The sequence below is a fragment of the Strix uralensis genome, chromosome 5 (assembly GCF_047716275.1).
Source record: "Strix uralensis isolate ZFMK-TIS-50842 chromosome 5, bStrUra1, whole genome shotgun sequence".
Taxonomy (NCBI): domain Eukaryota; kingdom Metazoa; phylum Chordata; class Aves; order Strigiformes; family Strigidae; genus Strix; species Strix uralensis.
In genome coordinates, this window is record NC_133976.1 from 11,486,765 (window position 1) to 11,508,896 (window position 22,132).

General features: G+C 38.4%; 1 protein-coding gene across 6 annotated transcripts in view; it reads left to right on the top strand.

The window, feature by feature from the left end:
• The window catches only part of CACNA2D1 (calcium voltage-gated channel auxiliary subunit alpha2delta 1), a 434,706-nt gene extending 428,639 nt beyond the window's left edge, over window positions 1-6,067 (top strand). For all 6 annotated transcript variants that reach the window (XM_074869856.1, XM_074869858.1, XM_074869859.1 and 3 more), the window contains one exon: window positions 1,411-6,067. In XM_074869856.1, the coding sequence (XP_074725957.1) occupies window positions 1,411-1,447 (37 nt within the window). In that variant the 3' untranslated portion in view covers window positions 1,448-6,067. The remainder of the gene's footprint in view (window positions 1-1,410) is intronic.
• Window positions 6,068-22,132: the final 16,065 nt, after the last annotated feature.

Genomic DNA, 22,132 nt, shown 5'->3' on the forward strand with positions numbered 1-22,132 from the left:
TTGGGATGGTTCATTGATGACTTGTCTTCATTCACCCTCTCAATTTTATGTTCCTAGCATTGGTGTGCTACACTTGAAAGTTTTGCTTAAGGATGTGCCAATAAATTTAATTTTGACCCTTCTTTATTTATCCTGATTGTACTTTTATCCCAACCCCCCACCCAGCCTTTTCTGAGGCACATTGAATATTAGTTAGATATGCCTCAGTGGTATGTCAGTCTGAACCAGGAGATGTTCCATGCTCATTGGCTTTCCTCTGCTTTCTGTTCTAAAACCTTTTTAATTTCTGTGCCAGCAGTTGGGATCTGTTACTGTTAAGATGCAGGCTGTCCTTCCCTGCACATGTACTTCCAGTTCAAGAAGTTTTCCCAGTTCCTAAAATATCTAAGTTCCTTCCCACCTACACTGTTGTCTTGTCCTTGGAGGCTTGGGATCTCTTTATAAATGGAAATATTTTCAGCTTTCAGATCTACCCATGAATCTCAGACTTGGTGGACAGATCAGTGCAGGGAATGGCTGGAACATTGTTCTGGTGTTTTAGGCAGCTAAACATAGATTGTATCAGTCCTGAGAAACAAGAAGGTGTAAAGATGTTACAGACTCCAGAATGGGTATCAAATATATTTCAGCCAGACTAATGAAAAAGTCCATAACATGAAAGTTATTATGCATTATAGGCGAAGTGGGACCAAATAACAGCAATTAATGGTAAAGAGGAATGGGGAAGAGAGGTGTGATTGCTGTGTGGCATAATGAATAGTTAGGTACACTGATGCATGACAGAGTGGTCCAGCTCAGAGTGAGCCCTCAAACTGGAGGGCGTCTTCTCTACAGACTGCATCAAACGTGTACAAGAAGCCAACAGAAAATTTGGTTCTCATACTTGAATACAGCATCAGAGACAGCGAAAGGATTTTAATTTTCTTTGATCATATCTTCACCTGCAGAGCATATTCATTTTAATGTACAATCACATTGATGAGATGGACATGAACATATTCTGGCATTTGTTTTCTAATCTTCAAAAGTGATCTGTTCTTCCATCTTTCCTCACAATAAACTGATTGATGTAGTTTTAAGGAATATAGATGTGGTTTACTGGGGCCCTCAGGTATATCCCATAGCATTTCTTGTTTGATTGTGTAAGTATCTCATATAGTTCCTAAGTGACTGCAGTAAACCTTGTAAGCATTTAATCCTCCCATGCTTATAGTTAATGTAGTCTTTGTATCAAAAATCAGACTAACTTCCAGGAATTATTTTGCTGTTATTTTAAACAAAATAGCATATATAAGACCAAAAAGGACGTCTCAAGGATAGTTCAAAATGTTGAAGACTAAAATGTAGATTACTTCTCAGGGAATTTAACTGTAATTAATGATAAATGATTTCTTCTTTTCTTGTCAACAGGAAGATTCGGCTGACTGCGGTGGTGTCTCTGGTTTGAGTCCATCACTGTGGTCTATGGTAGGAATTCAGTTGGTCCTGCTTTGGCTGTTATCTGGCAGCAGACACTGCCAGTTATGACCTTGCTAAACCAAAACCTGCATAACTTATTCAAGACCCGGCCAAAACGATAGCCTCAGTTTCATTTTAAAAAGGGTCAACTATTCAGACAGCAGCAGAAGCAGCAGAACAGCAGTGCTCGTGTCTGGTTATCACTCCTTGTGAGACTCATAAAGGCACCCATGGTGGCTGCATGTTGGAGTGTCAGATCCTTAAACGTGTGAATGCTGCATCATCTATGCCATCTGAACAGAATTCTGTACGTGCTCCATTGGGGAATCTAAGATTTTATTTTTTTTTCATTTGTTTGTTGTTGTAATCTTGATGACTTCATGTAAAAGGGCTCCCCTGACAATAGCTTATGTATGTGATTTTCATTTCTTTTAAGCTTTGGATATCTTGAAGATTTATATTCTCTTACATGAACAGTTATTAAAAAAAAAAAAAAAAAAACAAAAAACAAAAACAAAACAACAAACCACACGAAAAAAGGAAACATACTCCCCAATAGACATTACTAGCACCATGATGGCTGCTTTGAACATCAGTTTTGTCCAAACTAGTGTAAAATGGAAATATTGGCTAGTCTTCATCAGAAGTTCAGCATGATTGAAATGCTTTATGATGAGTGGTTTATTCTTCCAAAATGAATCATGTAGCCAGCTAAGTTTTGGTAGGTTGATAAATTGTTATCTGGAAGGAAGCAAGCAAGCAAGCAAGGAAACTTTGGTTTTTAAAAATATAAAGATGCTTGAGAGTTTGACTAAAAAGTGATTCTCATCTTAAACTTGGCATCATCTTCTGTCAGAAAAATGTTAATTTCAATGTAATATTCACCTCCTTTTCACAATGCAGTTATATATAAAGCTAGTAGAATCCTTCAAAGGCTCAAACAAAAATGCTTGTGAATAAAAAATGTCTTTGTGATATTTGAACGTTGGTTTCCAAGGGTATTTTGCATGATGATGATGCTATGTTACCGTTTTTCAGTTTGTTTTCTTTGATGGTATAGTATAGTCCATTGAAAAGGTAACTGAGTGATTCTTTTATTGTGTGAGAAACTCAACATTGCAATGTGTTGCAATCAAATCATATTAAATTATATTATGAAACAGAGCTCTGAATATACTGTGCAATGAAAAAGCTGAGAAAATAGGGTAAATTTAGCTATTGTAGCAAAAGGGTTGAGTTGGATTTTTTACAGAATAGTGATCTCACATGAAAACCTGTGTACAGATATTTTAAGTATATAAAAATCAGATTTAACACATTTATTTTTGGAAGTATATGTTCTCTAAGGTTCATAGCAGGTTCCCCCTTTGTTTCTTTCATATAAAACCACCCATAATACTAAAACTTCTGCTGTTGGTATTTATTATTGAAGATAGCATATTTAACAGCAAAATTTCCTCGTTGCTGAGATTGGAAAAATTATAAACAAATGGGGAGCCTTGAATCTATATGTATGCACATTGATACTTGATTGTGAATAATAATTTTAGAAGTTGTTTTTATACAACCTCATTGGTGATACAGATTGGTGCAGTAAATTACAATATTACAGTGTAGCATAGTGTTGATGCAAAATATTATTTGTGCTTTTTTTCTAGTTTTCAGAACTAAACAGTATTGCAAGACAGCTAAACCAATGAATGTGCAACTCTGCTGGTATTGTACAATTCTGCTAACAACTGCAATATGCAAATATTAACATGGCACAATACACTAGCTCTTTAAAAAAATAAGAAAATGCAAAGCATTGGTATGTATATGCTGACGATTGATATAATTTTGATCATGTCAAAAGCTTAAAGAAATAATTGGGCATGCATTAATATCCTATGAAAACTGAAGAAGCTACTCAAAGCCATGGCATGGCTTCAAAGATCAGATGTCTACTGTAGTTGTACCCATGGCTGGTTTGTTGTTTTGCTCATATACCTTGGCTCCAGCTATGTATTTTTGGGGAATACAGTGACTAAAAAAAAATAAAACCTGACCTTTTATTCAGTGGTCAGATTTAGCTTTTAAAAAAAATATCTCTAGTAAAGTCATGGGGTTAAAAGTACAATTAACTGTGTTGGATGACTTCAGGTCTTCCTCAGGGCAGGTGAGCTAATTTTGATAATATGGCTGAAGATAATCTTGGCGCTCTTCCTTCCAGTCATATTACTGCACTTCTCTTCATCCTATCACCAGTTATCACCTGGCAAAAAATTGGTTTGAGTCTTTCTAATTGAGACCACATCCTGTATTTTTCCTTAACATGATCACTTGAAATTTTATGGAACAAGTTTTGCAGGATTAGGCCAATACTTGCCACAGTCATAGCTTTTACTCTAAGATTACTTAAAATACATATTAGTTTGCATTTTGGTCTTTTAATTTCTTGAGAGATTGTCAGTATATTCTCTATAGTTTTCACTTAGTTTCCCAAAGAAACCCTTCATGGAAAAGTTACATTATTTAACATTTTGGAACAATTTGCTTATGCTGGTAAGCCATATTTTGAATTACCTAATAAACATTTCATTGGAGTCTGTAGGCAGAAAGAAAGATGACACAAAGCCATGCCGCCACAGAAAACAGCCATGGCTTTTGCTCTCATCCCACTTCCCTTAGAGTGCTAAAATGCAAAAGGAGGGAGAAGCCCATGCCATACAGACACATTAGCCTTCTTGGGTTCTTCCCTTTGAAGAGGGAAATGTCTTTTGTTCCTCTCCTCTGCCCCTCTATATGACCAGAAGAAACATGTTTCTGTATACACACTTGGCCTTCCGAACTTTATACCCCTTTGATAGAAAACTCAGGAGGATCTGGCCCTCCCAGAAAGGCTTAGTACTGTCCCCATAGAACTCAATGCTTTAAAAAGAAAAAAAATGAAATTTTGGCTTCTTTTTGCAGAAAACAATATATATTTTGATTATATGCAAATGATGGTCAAGATTTTTTAAAATGTACTACCTAGATAGCTGCAAATTACAAAACAGATAGAAAATGGAATGTGAACTTTAGCTATCTCAAAATGTGAATACCAGTCTGTTAAATAACTCGCATGAATAAATACATATTCTCATGCAGAAGAGTATCCTTACTGTCACATAATGCATAATAGTCATCTTCTTTTGTCTGTGAGAGAATAAACTTGATCCTAGGCTTTAAATTGAGACATTTTCAAATTACAATATATTGTAAAAACTTTTGTTTGTTGATATTTGCTCAGATCCTTTAAATAGCACTAAGGGAATGGTTGGGACTGTTTCAGTTTACACAGAAGTCATGCAGCCTATTGTATGTCGAGCAAATAACCACCATTAAAGTTGTTACAACATGGTATTGTGCAAAACATGAACCGAGGACTTAACATGAAAGGTTTCTTTCTAGTTTTTCATTTAAACAACCAGCATTACTGCCAAAACACTGACCGTGGTCCATATTTGTAACAGGTTTTTAACATGACATAGCAGGTTTGATTGACAAGATTTTTAGGTCCCGTACCTTTAAGACTTTAGTATGATCTTTTTCATGTTTCTAATGCTTGAGGCTTTACTGCTTAACTTGACAAAAAAACAGTGTTGCTGCCATTTGTAAGTTTTCCTATAATATTCCTTTTACTAACTTAAAAACTGGCCTTACTGGGTTCAAATAGGCAGTATCCCTTTTAAGTGACCTTTGCAACCCAAGTGTTACTTGCTGTGGTTGAGAGTTTTTCCGTATCACTGAAACACTATTAAGACCTTTTGTTCCCATTAACACCTAAGCTCAGAAAACGTTCTTAGTATGTCTTAATTTCAAAACACAACCTCAGTCCCACAGGTCCTAAAAAGTCAGATGCTAGCACACTGGTTATTAAGAAGTATATTATTGCCCACAAGGCACTGCAATGCACTTGGGTGTTTTTGGAATGTCGACTGAAGGTGAAATCTTAATAACTCTTTCTTCAGGATAAGTTTTACCCTAGATTCATAAGACATCCAAGCCTTTAACAAAGGCCAGATTTATTTATTTTTTTTTTCATACCACAATGTTAATATTGTTAATACTCATTGTACACTACTGTAAAAAAGATTAAAACAAAGTGTCTGAAAACAATTCAAGAGTTTTGAAAAGTTAGCCTCACCCTCTTCCCAGCTACTTGCATCTGTCCTGTTTATGGTTTAAAAGAAAAACATCATCTTGAAGAAATAATTTCACTGAGGCTAAAGGGATACTGTCTTGTTCAGATGCCATGAAATTGTGATTGTGATCTGACAAAGCTGTCTTCTTTTCTTGTGTTGTACGGAATGTCTGGATCATGCTTTCTGGGATATTTTTATTGAAATGCTCAGTGTGCGTTTCTGCAAAAGAAGACTTGGTTGCTCTTACAGGGCAAGCAGGTCTTTCTCCCTTTTCTTGTGTTCTCTTGACACTTTTGTGGAACTTGACAAGCCTGGAAAAAATAATTTTTTGTAAAAATTTGTACAATAATGTTATAAAAAGTTTATAATCCTAGAACTGTTGTGTTAATTCTTGTGCAAAAACAGTATATTCAGAATAAAAGTTTATCATTTAAAATCAACAACTACTTTGATAGTTCACTCTGTATAATAAAAACATGTAAATAAGAGCCTACATAATTTGCTATATAATACTTCTGAGTTTGCTATATAATTGCACCCAAGTGCCTGAAAGAGAGATAATTTCCAATGTGGAGACAGGGATTTAAAACAGTTCTTGTTGGGGTTCAGAGAATGTGCATCAAACCCTCATTTCTGCTTCATTTGTGGCTGTGAAAAACTGAAAAAAAAAAATGTAACCAACAAAAATAGAGTCTGTAAAGCACTCAGTAAAGTAATAGTCTGCAAAGCATGTGAAGTAGCTCTGTTGTTCTGAAACAATTGCTTTTGGAAAGATTACCATTTACCGACTTGTAAACGTTGATGAAGTCCAAGGGTTCATTCACATGGAGAAGCAGAATAAAATCAGATGGCTCAGACGGGTGCTGCCCAAGTTGTTGCCTCACCTCTGACAAAGATTGCTCCATGATTTATGAATCAGCTTCTGTACTGCTGCCGTTCTCAGCTAAGCATTAAATTCAAAGTGAATCTATGTACCTTAATATATAGGCTTGAGATGTTCAGGAGTTGCTTCACTGGGTTTTCTGACTCACTGCGGTGGCACTGGCAATCTCCGTCAGAAGGGCTGGGCAGATGGCTGCAAGTGGTAGCTGCTTTAGAAGCCTCATTCTAATCCTTGACTGCCTATGTGTCAAAGCCCAGAGAAAATGGTAGTTGTAAATTAGTGCTGAATTTACCGAATCCCTGAGGAGTCAAATAAGAGAGTAAGAAATAAAATGCAGATTCTAATGCTGCAAAGTAACAGATTGCCCATGTGGAAATGCTACAAGGCAGCGCATGACACTGTGCATCAACATCCAGAGATTACTGGCCTCAACTAGATTAAACATTGCTGCCTAACTACATGATTGCCCACACATGCTGAATTCATTGTATCATGTTTTCTGTATGCTGACTCCATTGAGATGTAGAAATAAATAAAACCCAAAAATCCCTTCCTGGTACCTGTTTAATTTAAATTCTGTATTACAATACTCATCATTAAGTACCAGGAGCTGACACTCAGAAAACACAGGGTTTCTTCCCCCACTTCTGGAACTTAGTTTGATTTGGGAATGGCTGCACTGCAGTGAGGTATTGTATACTAGTCCCTGATGCAAATCAAGCCAGAATACAATTGGCCTGTCGTATTGTGTTGTTTTGAGACATGACTTCACATTGTCCAACGCAGCCCTATTGCTGCTAACCATCTACAGAAATCAAGAAGTTATGTAACACTGATTTTATAAAAACCCTTCACTATCACATCTACTAGCCCAGTGTTCCTTGTAATGCTTGACTGAACAAAATGCACACCCTAAATGGTACAATATTTTCTCTGCCTGTTGCAAAAGACATTGAAAACAGTATCTCCCTTTCCAGTAGGCTATTAGAAGCTTTTGTTCCTGAAATGTATGTGGGGGAGGAGGGATGGAAAATGAGACTTTTTCAGGAGAATGATTTTATCTAAATTCTAACTATTTCTTCTAAATGTTTTATATGTATATTTATTTCTCTCTTCTCCTGATTGAGAATATCAAATTCTCAGATGCAGACTGTTCCTTTTGAAACCTTGTCCAGAAACCCAGAAGCCTTTTAGTAAAGTCTCCCCTTTTAATAGAAAAACCACACCTCTGTTTCTTTTGGGGTTTGAACTTCTTTTTCTTTGGATGTTACAAGCATTTTCTTGACTAGATCTCCAGTGTACATCCCATGTTTTGTAGAACAGATATTTGAACTTGGTAGTAAGTGTTTGCCTTGGGGAAATGGTAATGATGTTTGTGATTTGTCTCACCTTACTGTAGTTGTCTGCAATTAGTCATGAGTTCACTCTGCAGTGACAAGAGTTTAGGAGCTTCCTATACTAGCTGCTGGTTCTGCCCAGGCTTTGACCATCTGCCTTAGTGATCGGAAGGTGGCTTGTCAAAAAAGAATTTTCTACTGCTGTTCTAGTATGCCTTTGCAAAGGGAGGAATTATCACATTAAGTAAGAGCTGCATCTGCTACTTTATCCATTAATTTCATGTTTGGTTTTTTTTATGGGCTCTGAATGCTGCTAGTTTCTGACAGATGTTTTGAGAATGGAAATATGAAATGTAGGACCTCAGTAGTATTCACTCTTCCTTTTCAAGAAAATATTTTAATTATTTTTCCAGTCACTGAATTAGTTATTTCATAAACAAAACATAACATGTAGAATTGGGAATGGTAGCTATCTCAGAATTTCCATTTTAATTTTGGTTGCTTTAACCCAGACTCTTCTTGTAACCCAGAATCATGATCTCAGCCTCCATTCTGTGGCTTGATTATCAAAAATAAATTTTTGGAGCATTGCAATACAAACACACACACACTATGGAAAAGGCAATTAACATGCTTGGAACACTGACTAATAGTACTATGTTTTCATATCTCTGGTTAGCATGTATTGTTGTAAGCTATTTTGAGAGTCCAAGCAATTAGTACTCACTCTAGTAAGGGTTAGTCAGTTTGCCATATAAGCTCTTACATCTTCAATAATAAATTATCTCTAAGAGAAAATTACAGGCAACTGAGGTTCAGCTCTGCCTGGAAAGATACCGTAATACCTAATTTCAAATGTCCTGGAAATTAGGAACATTCTCCTGTCCTGCTTACCTGTAGTCTTCACAAAGGATAAAAGACTTCCATATAATGGCAGGGTGTGCTTTTGACATCTTTTGGTAATTCCAGTGTGGGAAATAACATGCATAAAAACTTTGAGAACCTGGGGCTGAATCATAGGCAGTGGGATTCACCAGGTGAGCACTAGGTGATTCCCTAGGTGTCTGTGTTCCTAGGCTGATCAGTAGAGATCCAAGCAATACAGTCAGTGGAGGAGAGAGAACTATTCAGATGACCAGCTACTGGGGCTTTGATCACAGTTGCAGTTGCACACATAACCTTTCTATTGAAATTGAGGCATGAGGATGACAGACCAAGAAGTGGAGATATATTAATTCAAAACTTGATTCTTCTGTTCTGCTGGATCAAGCTGTTTCTTAGGATCAAGGTCTGGGCTCAGTAAATTCCACCTAAGGGAAGACAGATGTGAAATTTAGGCTCTCAGCTACTAGGGAGTGATACAGACTTATGTCTGCTTTAACAGCCATTGCTATGTAGACATAGCAGAATAGATGCCAAACTCGAGGTCCTGAGAGAAGTTTTGTTTTGGTGGCTGTGGTTGGAGCACAGTCTGGGCCAGCACTGAATTCCTTCCAAAGTAGAGGGGAGGTCGTGGTGATGGTGAAGAGGATGTTACTCATCTTTGCATCGTGTGCTTCCACTTAAAGTACTTGTCTCAAAAGTGTAAAATCTGTTTCTAATCTGTCTTTAGTCTGAGGATATCTATGGGAGAGGGAATCTGAGTACTTACAAACAGAGGCAGCAATGAAATCTAACCTACAAGCTAGATGGCTACCTTGAATGGTCTTGTCATCAGGCTGTTGAAGAAAGGTCTACAATAAGCAGAAAAGCAAGTAGCTTTAAAATTTATTTTACTTCTTTTTCTTTTAAGAAATTGTTATCACTTCATTATGGCGTGAGAAGAAATGGAGAGGTAGGTAGAACTTGAAGATCTAGAGAGTTCTGTAAAGGTTAGGTATTTCTACCTATGTATATGGCAGTAGCACAGAGGATACTCAACATCAGAGTTCTGAGTGTTTTGACTGAGTCACATTTTAGTTCTTAGGTGATATGATTTGGGATTCTAAAATTAGACAATGTTTCTGGGACATTTTGGAGTACGATATTTATGCCATTAATCACTTGAGCTTTTCTTTGTCTGATTTTTAATATTTATGTCCAATTCCAATCTAGCAAGTCACACAGTGTCAAGGTTTAAAACACATCCTTAATTTTCAGTGAATTAAAATTCTCCCCATCCACAAGGAAAGCAGCTGTGCTTAAACCTAAGCACTTAGTACCTGGAAGTAGGATTGAGAGCCAGCTTTAGTTTTAGCAAACTATTTTATTGCTTGAAAACTATGTTGCTCATAGATTCCACCAAAAATTCCATATCCACTTCTGATTGTATCCAACTTTGCATAATCCTGTAGCTATTGCATGGAAGAACAGTGTTAAGACAGCTTATTTTGAGGATCAGCTGGACACTGCTTTAACTGTCAGCTCATGGTACAGTTAAGAAAGTGTTCTTTTCTTGGACCTGACTTGCTGTGCAGCCAGAAAGTGAGAGTAACATGGCCAAGAGGAAAGCAGATAGGAAAGTGATTTGTAGTTTCAAAGCCTGCCACTCTCCCTGAGGTGTATCTGCCAGGCTACTGGGATTGCCAGGCAAAGCCAGCACTGCCTGGGGATTCTCTGGGAGTGATAGGAAGAGCTGTACACCTAAATGGAGCAAACTGGTGTATCTCTCTCTCCTGACTCCCTCTATTTACAGCAGGGAATTCAATGAGCTACGTCATATCTGGGTTTTCAGATGTCTAAAATTTCACTGAGAAAAAACATAAGTCAGAGAGAATAGCTTTCAATTCCTTCCACACCTCTTGGGGAATGTAGGTGTTAAGCTAAGATTGTGAGGCATTAAGATTTTTTGGGGAAGTATGCATGTGGACATAAATATTTTTATGCCTTTTAGATACTACCCATGGGCTTCTAACAACGTGCCAGTATGCTTTGCTTTCACAAGGTCAAACAACCTTGCTGTGCTTTTCTGTGGCAGATGACATGAATAAAATCATGCTTTAAAGCAGCCTGAATGCAAGGCCTCCTTTGCAGAGCATGAAGGAGAGCCTACAGTGTGATACTGGGTTTTTTAGGATCTGTAGTTGAGTGAAATGTCTTAAATAGAAACTGGCCTTGTTCTGAATGTAAACCTGTCCTGAGAGCTGCACAGATAGGCACCTTTATTGTTTCCAGAAGCTGTCTCATGTAAATGGATATTCTGTTACCAGAGGGATTTTTTCTTTTTTTTTAATAGATTAAATAGACAGTTAAAATTTACAGAATAGTGCAGAATGCTATATTTTATACCTCAGCTGTATTCACCCTGCTGTAACAAAGACCCTGGGCTGCCTTCATCATAGCTGAGGTTTTTGCCCGTTAATTTATAATTCAGCTGGTTTACACAGTCCTGTGGATCCCAGAATCAGGTTCCAAAACAGTGCAGATGATGGTAACAATGTAACAATGGTAACAGTGGAATACTTCTGTCGTTTTGGGTTTTTTTTCCCCACTAAACCCAACCAACCAACTGACCAAAATTCCCAGTTTATAAATCCTTTAAAAAGTAACAAAAAATATGCATGATTGAATTGATTGCCATTAGAGAACACAATATTTTTTCATTGCTTTATGTTAGTATCTTTCTGCACTGTGGGGTTTTTTTCCAAAGTTTATAACATGTGTAATGAACCTATATCAAAAAATAAAGCCAAGCGAGTTAATTTTTAACAGCAACATGGAATGAGTGCCTTACTGGACATAACCTTTCTCCAACAGATACAGAATCTCTTATTAAAACTATAGGGAATTTAATGGCTATAGCTTTATAGGTTATCAGACATACTTAGCTTTAATTCCTCGTAAACTTAAATTTGCAGTTGCTGAAACAAATAGCTGATTTTAATTCTGAGTAAATCAGAAATGCAAAGTGGTTCAATCAGTAGTATACCAGTGAGGTTATATGTAAATTTTAGGTAGATATTCAGTTTCTTCCTACCATGTTACTCATAACGGATGAACTATCTTAGAGGTCTGTTTGTACTGCTTTCTCCTGACACTGTTATTATACATCATAATTACATAAGGAGGAGTCTGGACTTTCAAGACTGCCAAACATTTGCCTCTCAGACCAGAAACTGGAAGAGGAGATTGAAGGATTCGGCACTTCCAAAAAGCAGACATATTTTATTAAGGAAAGTAACCACTTTGGGGGGATATTAACCACACTAGAAAAGATAGTCGCTCTTTAGGCTAATGGCAACAAGAAGCTTGAAGCCAGTGAACCATGTAAGAATATAAAGCCACGAGATGCCAGGCTCTGTATGCATGATGCATAGAGTGCAGTGCACAAGCAGAAACTCTGAGAAGTTCATGCTGATATCCAGTGAGGTTAGTATCCATACTGTTCACATCTCACCATTTAGGACAGTGATGATTGTTCTTTGCCACCTGCTTATCTGATTAATTTTTCCTCCCTCCTAGTCCATGCAGGCAGATAGCACACTTCAACCCCTGTGCTCAGCAGTGCAGCTATGGTGGTGCTGCTCGCCACGACTGCAGGTATCTTTCAAATATTTCTACACACAAACACACTCCAGAACTATACTCAGTCTCTGTACTTGATGGCATTACTCACCCCTGGTCGGAGGAAAACCTGACAGATGAAATTCATAATTAAAGCCACAAATAATAAAATTTGAAAAGTATGTCTAGAGTGTCTGGATATAGTTTCGCATGGAGTAATACAATCTTTGGCAGTGCCAGGCAATTGCCTTTTGGAAACATTGGGTGGCCTGAAATTAATTTGTTTAGCTTTTGCTTATGTAAAAATGTTGAACTTCATGACAACATCTGTTACTAACTCAGAGGTTATAGATGTCCAACTTGCATTTAGATGAAATAGAACCAGATGCAGCTGGTGGGAAACAGATTATAAAATAATCTGAATATTTTTTAAGTGATTTCACTGATATTTTATCTTATGTTTTCCTACAATTCATGTTTAAATTTTTAAAGGTGATTTATCTTTCATCTTGGGTTCTGCTATTGTTGAGCTAACCTTAAGAAAACATGATAGAACTTGAGAAGAAATAACGTTTGCTGAATGTAATATTTTTTATATATTTCACAGAATCACAGAATCATCTAGGTTGGAAAAGACCTTGAAGATCATCTAGTCCAACCATTAACCTAACACTGACCATTCTCAACTACACCATATCCCTCAGCGCTATGTCAACCCTACTCTTAAACACCTCCAGGGATGGGGACTCCACCACCTCCCTGGGCAGCCCATTCCAAAGCTTAACAACCCGTTCTGTAAAGAAATGCTTCCTAATATTGAGCCTAAACCTTCCCTGGCACAACTTGAGGCCATTACCTCTTGTCCTATCGCTTGTTACTTGGTTAAAGAGACTCATCCCCAGCTCTCTGCAACCTCCTTTCAGGTAGCTGTAGAGGGTAATGAGGTCTCCTCTCAGCCTCCTCTTCTCCAGACTAAACAACCTCAGTTCCTTCACCCACTCCTCATAAAACATGTGCTCCAGACCCTTCACCAGCTTCGTTGCCCTTCTTTGGACACACTCGAGTGATTCAATGTCCTTTTTGTAGTGAGGGGCCCAAAACTGAACACAGTCATCGAGGTGCGGCCTCACCAGTGCCGACTACAGGGGTAAGATCACTTCCCTGTCCCTGCTGGCCACGCTATTTCTGATGCAAGCCAGGATGCCATTGGCCTTCTTGGCCACCTGGGCACACTGCTGGCTCATGTTCATCCGGCTGTCAGTCAACACCCCCAGGTCCCTCTCTGGCTGGCAGCTCTCCAGTCACTCCTCCCCAAGCCTGTAGCGCTGCTGGGGGTTGTTGTGGCCCAAGTGCAGCACCCGGCATTTGGCCTTATTGAAGCTCATACAGTTGGCCTTAGCCTATCACTCCAGCCTGTCCAGATCTCTCTGCAGAGCCTCCCTACCCTCGAGCAGATCAACACTCCCACCCAACTTGGTGTCATCTGCAAACTTACTGAGGGTGCACTTGATCCCCTCATCTAGATCATCAATAAAGATGTTAAATAGGAGTGGCCCCAAAACCGAGCCCTGGGGGACACCACTCGTGACTGGCCACCAACTGGATTTAACTCCGTTCACCACAACTCTTTGGGCCCGGCCATCCAGCCAGTTTTTTACCCAGCAAAGCGTGTGCCCATCCAAGCCACGAGCAGCCAGTTTCACCAGGAGAATGCTGTGGGAAACGGTGTCAAAGGCCTTACTGACATCAAGGTAGACAACATCCACAGCCTTTCCCTCATCCAATAAGCAGGTCGCCCTGTCGTAGAAGGAGATCAGCTTTGTCAAGCAGGACCTGCCTTTCATAAACCGATGCTGACTGGGCCTGATCATCTGGTTGTCCCGCATGTGTTGTATGATGGTACTCAGGATGAGCTGCTCCATCAGCTTCCCGGGCACCGAAGTCAATCTGACAGGCCTGTAATTTCCCGGATCATCCTTCTGACCCTTCTTATATCTGGGCGTCACATTGGCCAATTTCCAATCTGTTGGGACCTCACCGGTCAGGCAAGACTGCTTGTAAATGATGGAAAGCAGCTTGATGAGCACCCCAGCCAGCTCCTTCAGCACCCTCGAGTGTATCCCATTTGGTCCCAATTGACTATTTCAGTTAGTAAAATATGAATTAAATCTGTACAGTTATAAATTATGGATATTAGAAGAAAATTCTGTTATTTTTTGTTCTTTTTTTCTCCCAAGCAGAGCAAAACTGAAGAATTCTTGTCTTTTTATTATACTGCTGTGGATGATAGCACTATGCCAAGTGGATTACTGATTGTCCTTTTGACTCAGCAACTGTGATTGGTAGAGGTAGAACATATGTAGCATGCTCTCTCTCTACCTCTTTTGTATTACAAAGAGTGAGTTACAACAATTAAAAGACACAAGCCTCATCTTCATTTCTGGTTGTAGAAATTCAAGAAACATTTGTTCTGAAAGTAGAAAAGGTATTTATGGAAAAGCTTTCTGAGGTTTCTAGTAGTGCCATCTGGTTGCTCCACCAAACAATTGTTGCAGTCTGTTGTCTGAAAACCATAGAACTGAAACGCTTTAAATTTGGCACTTGTTTCACTATATTGCTGGGGGAAACACTGAGCATACATAAAGCCAAGTATATATTTAAATATTCTCACTGAATAAAAATATTTAACAGCTAATACATTGGTGTCTACAGTGGGATTTCTGTTACGCGCCTTTTCAAAGCTACTTTATGTTTGAGATATCACTGTTAATTTTGTCTTTTATTATGTTGGGGTTGCATATATTCATGCTTTTAAAAAAAAGATAAAAAATACCATTTTTAAGAATGATACCTTAAAGTCTTAAAATGAGTTATTGCAATTTTCCTCATGCCAAAAAAGGAAAAATAAAAAGGAAAAACTATGTTCTCTATGAGAATTTTTCAAGTTATTTCAGCAAATGCCAAAATTATCAGTAAAGTCCTATTTGAATCACTATGTCATCTCAGGACTTATGTGACACTTGGTGACACATCAAACCTTCACAGGGAAATTAAATAACTACTAAAAGTGTGATGCTTTGTTCTTTGTAACAATTCCATATCCATATTACAAAGATTGTAAAGAAAAGACTCCAGCCGTATTCCCACCTCTTTCCAAAGCAAATCATTTGTCTCTAATATGTCTGAGGAAATAAATGTATTTCAGTTTGTATGAAGTATGGAGGTCCGGTGTAATCCACAAATGAAGGTCAATAAATAATTTGTGAAATTAGAGTGCAGTGTAAGGAAAGCTGATGATATACCTAGCAACTCCACTGTGAAACCAGGCTCTCTCCAAAGAGATCAGTCATGTTTGTGACTTGCTAGGTAAAGGCTATGAAATAATTCTTCCAGTTTGTTTGTTTGTTTGTTTTTAGAAAAAGGACTATTATATAACTACACTTCTTTATATTCTGGATACAATAAAGCCCGTGAAGTTAATTCACAGGTAAAGGTCTGTACCATTCCACGTGAGCCCACTGATGACTCCCAGGTGTGCATACTCAGAGCCTGCTCACCCGGCATGCTGTACTGCTGAGAGGATCCTTGGGTGAGTGGAGCTGCTCATCCCACTCCTCAGCCTTTGGACCTCAACCATGGCCATGGGCATTGAATGAGCAACATATGGGACACCTGGGCTTTATGACATATTGCATTCACACTGACAACTCATAATTGGTTTCCAGTTCTGCAACAGTGGTTGAAGTCTTTTCTTCGGGGTATTTCCCTGTTGCATGAGTTGATCTCTAGTTTATTGATATTTTGGGGGAGGGGAAAAAACTCAGTATTTCCATTAGATAACATCATGTTCAGTATTAATTCACTTCCCCAAAAAAGAGTAAGCAGTACTCATGGGGAAAAGAAAAACTTTCATCTCAGATCCTCCAGGTTTTTATCTAATTGTCAAAAACCCCAAAATAAAGATTTAGGTTTTACTTTTTCACATATGCAAATAAGGTAAATATCCCAGAAATCTGATAGTCCATAAAGCTTAGAACACATTCATGTGGTGTGAAAGAATAACCAGAATGACCTCTAGTCCCTCAGCTCTCTTGACAGTTGGGGGAAAAGCTTGAAAGGATGAATGGGGAGTATGTTGTTTAAAAGCATCAGTGGATCTTCTTGGATTTACTGATTAACTGATCATGGTATTGGAGAGTTATTCCATGTCATGCCCTAAAATGTGGGTCTGACCCCCCACCTCCATACCAGAGAAGACAATACTGCTTCTGAAATGTAAACTGTCAGATTCATAAATAAGCAATATATGGAGTTAAACCACTGTTGGACAGAATCACTGCAGAATAATACCAGGTACAATTGATTTAATGACAGTTAATCAGCTGAAAAAAAACCCATATATCAAGCTCCAAATGATATTTGTACCTTTGTTGTTTATTCTCTATGCAAATTGATAGGACCAGTTATCGGCGAAATTCACTCTCACACTGAGTGGTAGTTGCAGTACTTTAATCCAGTAAAAGCAAAATGGCTTTTACAAAAAAATCAGTGGGTAAGTTTGAGATTCTCTTTTGTTCGGTAACTTGGTTTCTTAGCTTTTAAAGTCCAGTTTCTTTCTATTTTTCTATGAAGAAAAGTTTAAAAAAAAGGAAAGCTGATCTTCTCAGACCCCATGTGCAGGATTTTAAAATCGATGAATATTGAGAGAGTCCTGATAGAAAAAGACAAAAATTGCCAGTTGTCGGAGCGGGGAGGGGTGGTGGTGGTGGAGGAGATTCTTTTCTTTTTTTTTTTTCTTTTGTGTCCTTCATGTACCTGCACATTGTACACCGGTTTTTAAACAGCTGTGTTTGGTAGTGTGTTGCCTGTCACAAAAACATATGCCCAGCAATCAAAACAAACTGTAAGCTGTTCAGTGACTCATGAAGTTTCTCAGAACACTTTTCTAGCACATAAATGAATATATTTCATAACCACAGAGCAGCATTTACAATCAGTGCTAGAAAGACGAATGTGGGGTAATGTAAGACACACGTGACTCTCTTTTTCTATTGGTGACATTATTTTTTACTGTGAGACCTATGAAAATGGACTAATGATAGATTTTTCTTACTCTAGTCCATGCTGAAACTTGATACTTGTCTTGCCCTCTATGCACAATCATAGGCATAAAGTGGACAGAGTCTTTGTTTAAAGTACAAGGAAGATACAAATATAAGACGGAAACAAGAATGTCATAACAATACATAAATAAATAAAGAATGTATGAGATCAGTATCTTGCAAATTTAGGGCACATGAGCATCTTGTGTGAGCTGTCCTGCTGACTTCAGTGGAAAGCTCGTGTGACTTGTTGAATTATCTAAACAAGAATTCTTGCATTAGACACGGGACTAGCTTTAAAGTACATAATTTGCTTCTTTCTCTTAGTGGAATGCATGTTCTTGCATAAGAGAAATTGAGGTTGGATTTAAGGCCAGGGCATTCACCCTTCTAGAAAGTTCATGCATTAAGAAGATAATTAATAATAATAATAATAATAATAATAGAAAAAATTAAACTAATTTCTTTTGTACACTTCTGAGATCACTGCTCCAAGTTCAGGTACCTGCCTTTCATCATTCCTTTGTTAGTTATTCCTTTGCATTTCCCTGTAAATACCAGAGCTAGGTAAGATGTGTCATCGAATATCTCATCAGTTTGGAGATGTGGTGTTTTAAACATCAGTTTGCTGATGATTCTACTTATGGTGAATTAACAGCATAAAAGTGTTCATACTCAGCATGGGAACTTGAGCGTCTCTCCCATCTTCTTACAGAAGTCACCAAAAATCAGGATGATCTTTGCTTCTCACTGTTTCCACCACACACGAGGGAAGAAGGGGCATTCTCGGTTAAAAACAAAAACCAAAAGAAAACTCAAGCCCAGAAAAAAAACAAACCAAAAAACCCAACATGATATTATATTATTTAAGCCAGAAAGGACTGTGGCAACAGTTATGAGTCTATAATAACTTCCCTAGGCATCTTTTCAGAAGGATGGTTACTGCTAATCTGTTAGATGGTGGTCCTGATAAAAGCAATTTATCTTTTGTGGGATTTGTTGATACTTTACCTCCCTTGTTGTCTTTTCAGGCCAAGATGTAACTTCTGCCTTTCTTGGTTAAGACTTTATCCCCATTAGACTACCTAAGTGCTGTGTAGGGTGGACCCTTCACTTTCCCTTCCAGTCTTGTCCTGAGAATTTCTCCTGTCCACAGGGGAAAAAAGCACGCATATGTATATAACAAAAAGTGTTTATTATCCTTCCACTGGCTTAGTGCTTTTGAATATAATACTAATTGTTTAATCCAAACTGCAAAATTGAAATGTTATATTTTCTCTCCAGTTTTAGACAAGGTCTTTATCTCCTTCCTGTTTTGTGTCTATGCTGACAGGTTTGTGACATTGCTACTATGTTTTCCCAACTATAACGGTATAGTAAACTACTCCTAGCAGTGGAAAAACACTGGTGTAGGACTTAGAAATGGTGGGTGTGAGATTTGTGAATGGCTGAGCTCTCATGAGCCATTACCAACAACAAGTTGGTGTTCGTTAGATGCTGCTCATGTCTGTAACATCAGTAACTTCTACAGTCTCATAAAAACATCCTTTGTAATTATAGTTTTGACTGAAGTGGTTGCTGTAGGGTATATCAGAAGAGGACTGCTTTATGCAGATTCTCCTACCTGAGGGTCACATCCCATCTGTAACCAAAACACCATCTGTGTAGATCAACAGAGGTCTCAGTCACTTCAGCATTCTTGTATTATAACCCAAATCACCACAGGGCTGCAGTGGGTCAGAAGCAGTTAGTCTGGGTCTCACAATCACAAACATTTTGCTCTTTTAATTGTGGTTAATGAGAAGTAGGAGTTAAATGGGGAGACTAGTTCAGGCAAAAATCTTACATGGTAAAATAAATAATAAAAAATCATTGTTCTAGATTAGAGACAAATTTCCCCAAGCCTTTAGCTATGGCTCACCATAGGCTAAGGCCTTGGCTACAAGATACACCTCCACAGTGGGACTGCAGGGATAAGGCTGTTTCACCAGGCATGTAGCACCAGCCAAATTCTTAATGTGGAACAATTCTCTAGTTACTTTGTGAAGTTAGAATGAATTAAAAAATGAGGCCTGTGGATGGTCCAGCTGCAAATGTTAATTGCAAAGTCCCTTGCTTGTGAGGTACATTAGATGTAACTCTGTGCTTCACAACCTTGATCCCATCTCTAATTACATTCAGCTTAAGGGAAGAAAACAGAGAAACCCTGAGAAAAATGGGCCAAAACCCAGCCATGTGAATATACATGACCAGGTTGCACAAGTGCAACCTATGCAATACAGGTGACTGTCCCAAAAGACTATAATACACTCTCTGACTTTAAAATGTATGGGTCATCCTCTTAGTTCATATTCTCAACTCATCTGGGATAAAATGCATCTCTGAGAATTTGCTGGCATTTCTACATGGTTAACTACTCCTTTTCTATTTTCTCACATTTTGCATATGAGTGTAGCTTCTTTCCAGTTTCACACTCAGTGCTGAAATAATGAACTCCCTGCCCACAGGGCTTGCCTATTTCCATTTAACTGAGGGGAGGCAGGTGCCTCCTACTTTATCTTTGTGCTGACAATACATACAGCAATTGCACTCACAGAAATCTTCCTAACAGCACTGTTTGGGCTGGAGGCTGAACTTAGAGTCTGCCTAAAAGACTTAACAAGAAGAGCTTGGAGATGATATTAAAACGCTGTGGCACAGACTCAGTCCATTCACCTCCCCCAGGTATTATGAATGGAAAAGGTTAAGCAGGCAGCTCAGCCAAGTCACTTCAGATGTGTATGGTAGGAATAAATACTTGTGGTGTGACATCCATACCGATATGTTGTTGACTTCAAGCAAACTGTAGCGCAAGCTTATGAAAGCTGTGTATGTAGGACTATATTAAATATTTTCTTTAATATAAATGGACAAGGCCGTACACATGACCTACAAATTGGTACATTTATTATAAGTCTGGGGCTCTGAGTGTTGTACTCAGTGTCCCGATCTCTGCTAAGAAACCTGATTAGAATCTATCCAGCCTCCACACCTTCAGCCAAAACAGTTTGCCCTGGGAAGTACAGGAGCAGATAAAATGGATGAGAAGTCTTCACACCATTCTGCAGTCCAGAGATGGGACAATTCTGCTTGCAGGCAGGAACTGTACAAACATGGCTTCTCCTGCCCACAAGAGCTTAGTCAGGTAGAGAGCTCCAGGAAATCCTTTCATGTTTGTGTGTGTGATGAGAGCAGGAGCACACAGAGAGCAAGGCTGCTGTGAGCCTGGTGTTACTAAAATGGGATAAAAGAACTAATCGACACGAATGTGATATAGATAAGCAGACACACCTTTATTAACAGACAGGTGCGCAGGGGAGTCATCTCACCAACAACACCCACCTAACTCATGTAGCATGCTGATTATACAGGATACAGTAATACATAATAAACAAGTTCTCATACATAAACGTGATAACTCCCATAACTCATTTTCTTATTCCTACCTCTTTCCAGTCATGTGCACTTGAGTCCTGAATTGAGTCGGGGGGCTGCTTTTGTGACCACCACAGACTACTGACTCGAAAGACCCTCCAATGTCCTTGACTCAAGGACTTTGGCTCACATTGCAATTTTAACATTCTTCGAGGCCCTTTCACAATGCAACTTTTAGAACACCTGGTCTACAGGGCAATAAATCCTCCTTACCAAACAGTCTAACAATGGTACGTCATCATGAGTCTTATTCTTTGAATAGAAGTCTAGTTAATAATTATTACTAGCTTATGTGGTGTTAGCCTGGGACTTCAGAAAGGACTTTGTAGCAGCATAACTGGTTGTATGGTTACTCTAAACTAAATACAGTATTTCTACAACTACTTAAAACCTTACACTATTATATTTTTATAAAACCGATACTCCTGTAAAATTCCATTTAATTGATTAGGCCTAATCATTCCTTATCAAAATCACCAAAAATCATTAAAATCATCTCAAATTAATAACAAATCAGTAACAATCAGTAACACTGGTACAGGCTGGGACACCACATGAGCAGACCAGCCACATCCCGGAGAGATGATGGGTGCAGCCTCACAAGCAGGTTTATGTTGTTGCAAATCACTGATGTGGGTTGCCACAAGGCAGGATTTGGAAACCATCATCTCTGCAATTTAGCTGCTGGAGGCAGCACTCCTGGAAGTGAATGCAAGTCACAAAATTGTGAGTGACATCTCATTTGCTCTAAGTACTTTGCTGTTGATGTAAAAGCCAAAAAGCTGTTACTAAATTAAATCTAGCCTAACAGTTTCTGCTTTAATCCTCTAGCAGGATCAGCATGATACCTGTATCATGAGAAGCAGAGTCAGTCATTAAAAGTGGAAGCCATCCCTCACAGCAAAACAGTGCCCCAGGCACTGAATTGGGACTGAGGATTAGAACTTTATGCCAGAGAATATAAAAGGAAAGAAGTAGGCATGGACAGGGAAAGAAAAAAAAGGGTTTGACAGCTTATTTGACAGTGATTCAGTTTAACAGGAAGATAACCCTTCTTGGTATAAATGTTTATAGCTTTGTTTGAAGGCCATGGTTAGCTGCATCAGGACTTACGAGTCCTGTTCATCAATTTGATTTTGAAGTAACAATTCAGCAGTCTCTTGGCTTTCCCATTTCAGATTATCAGGTTGTAAAGCCATTGAAACTTCCTATAAGCTGCAGAAAAGAATT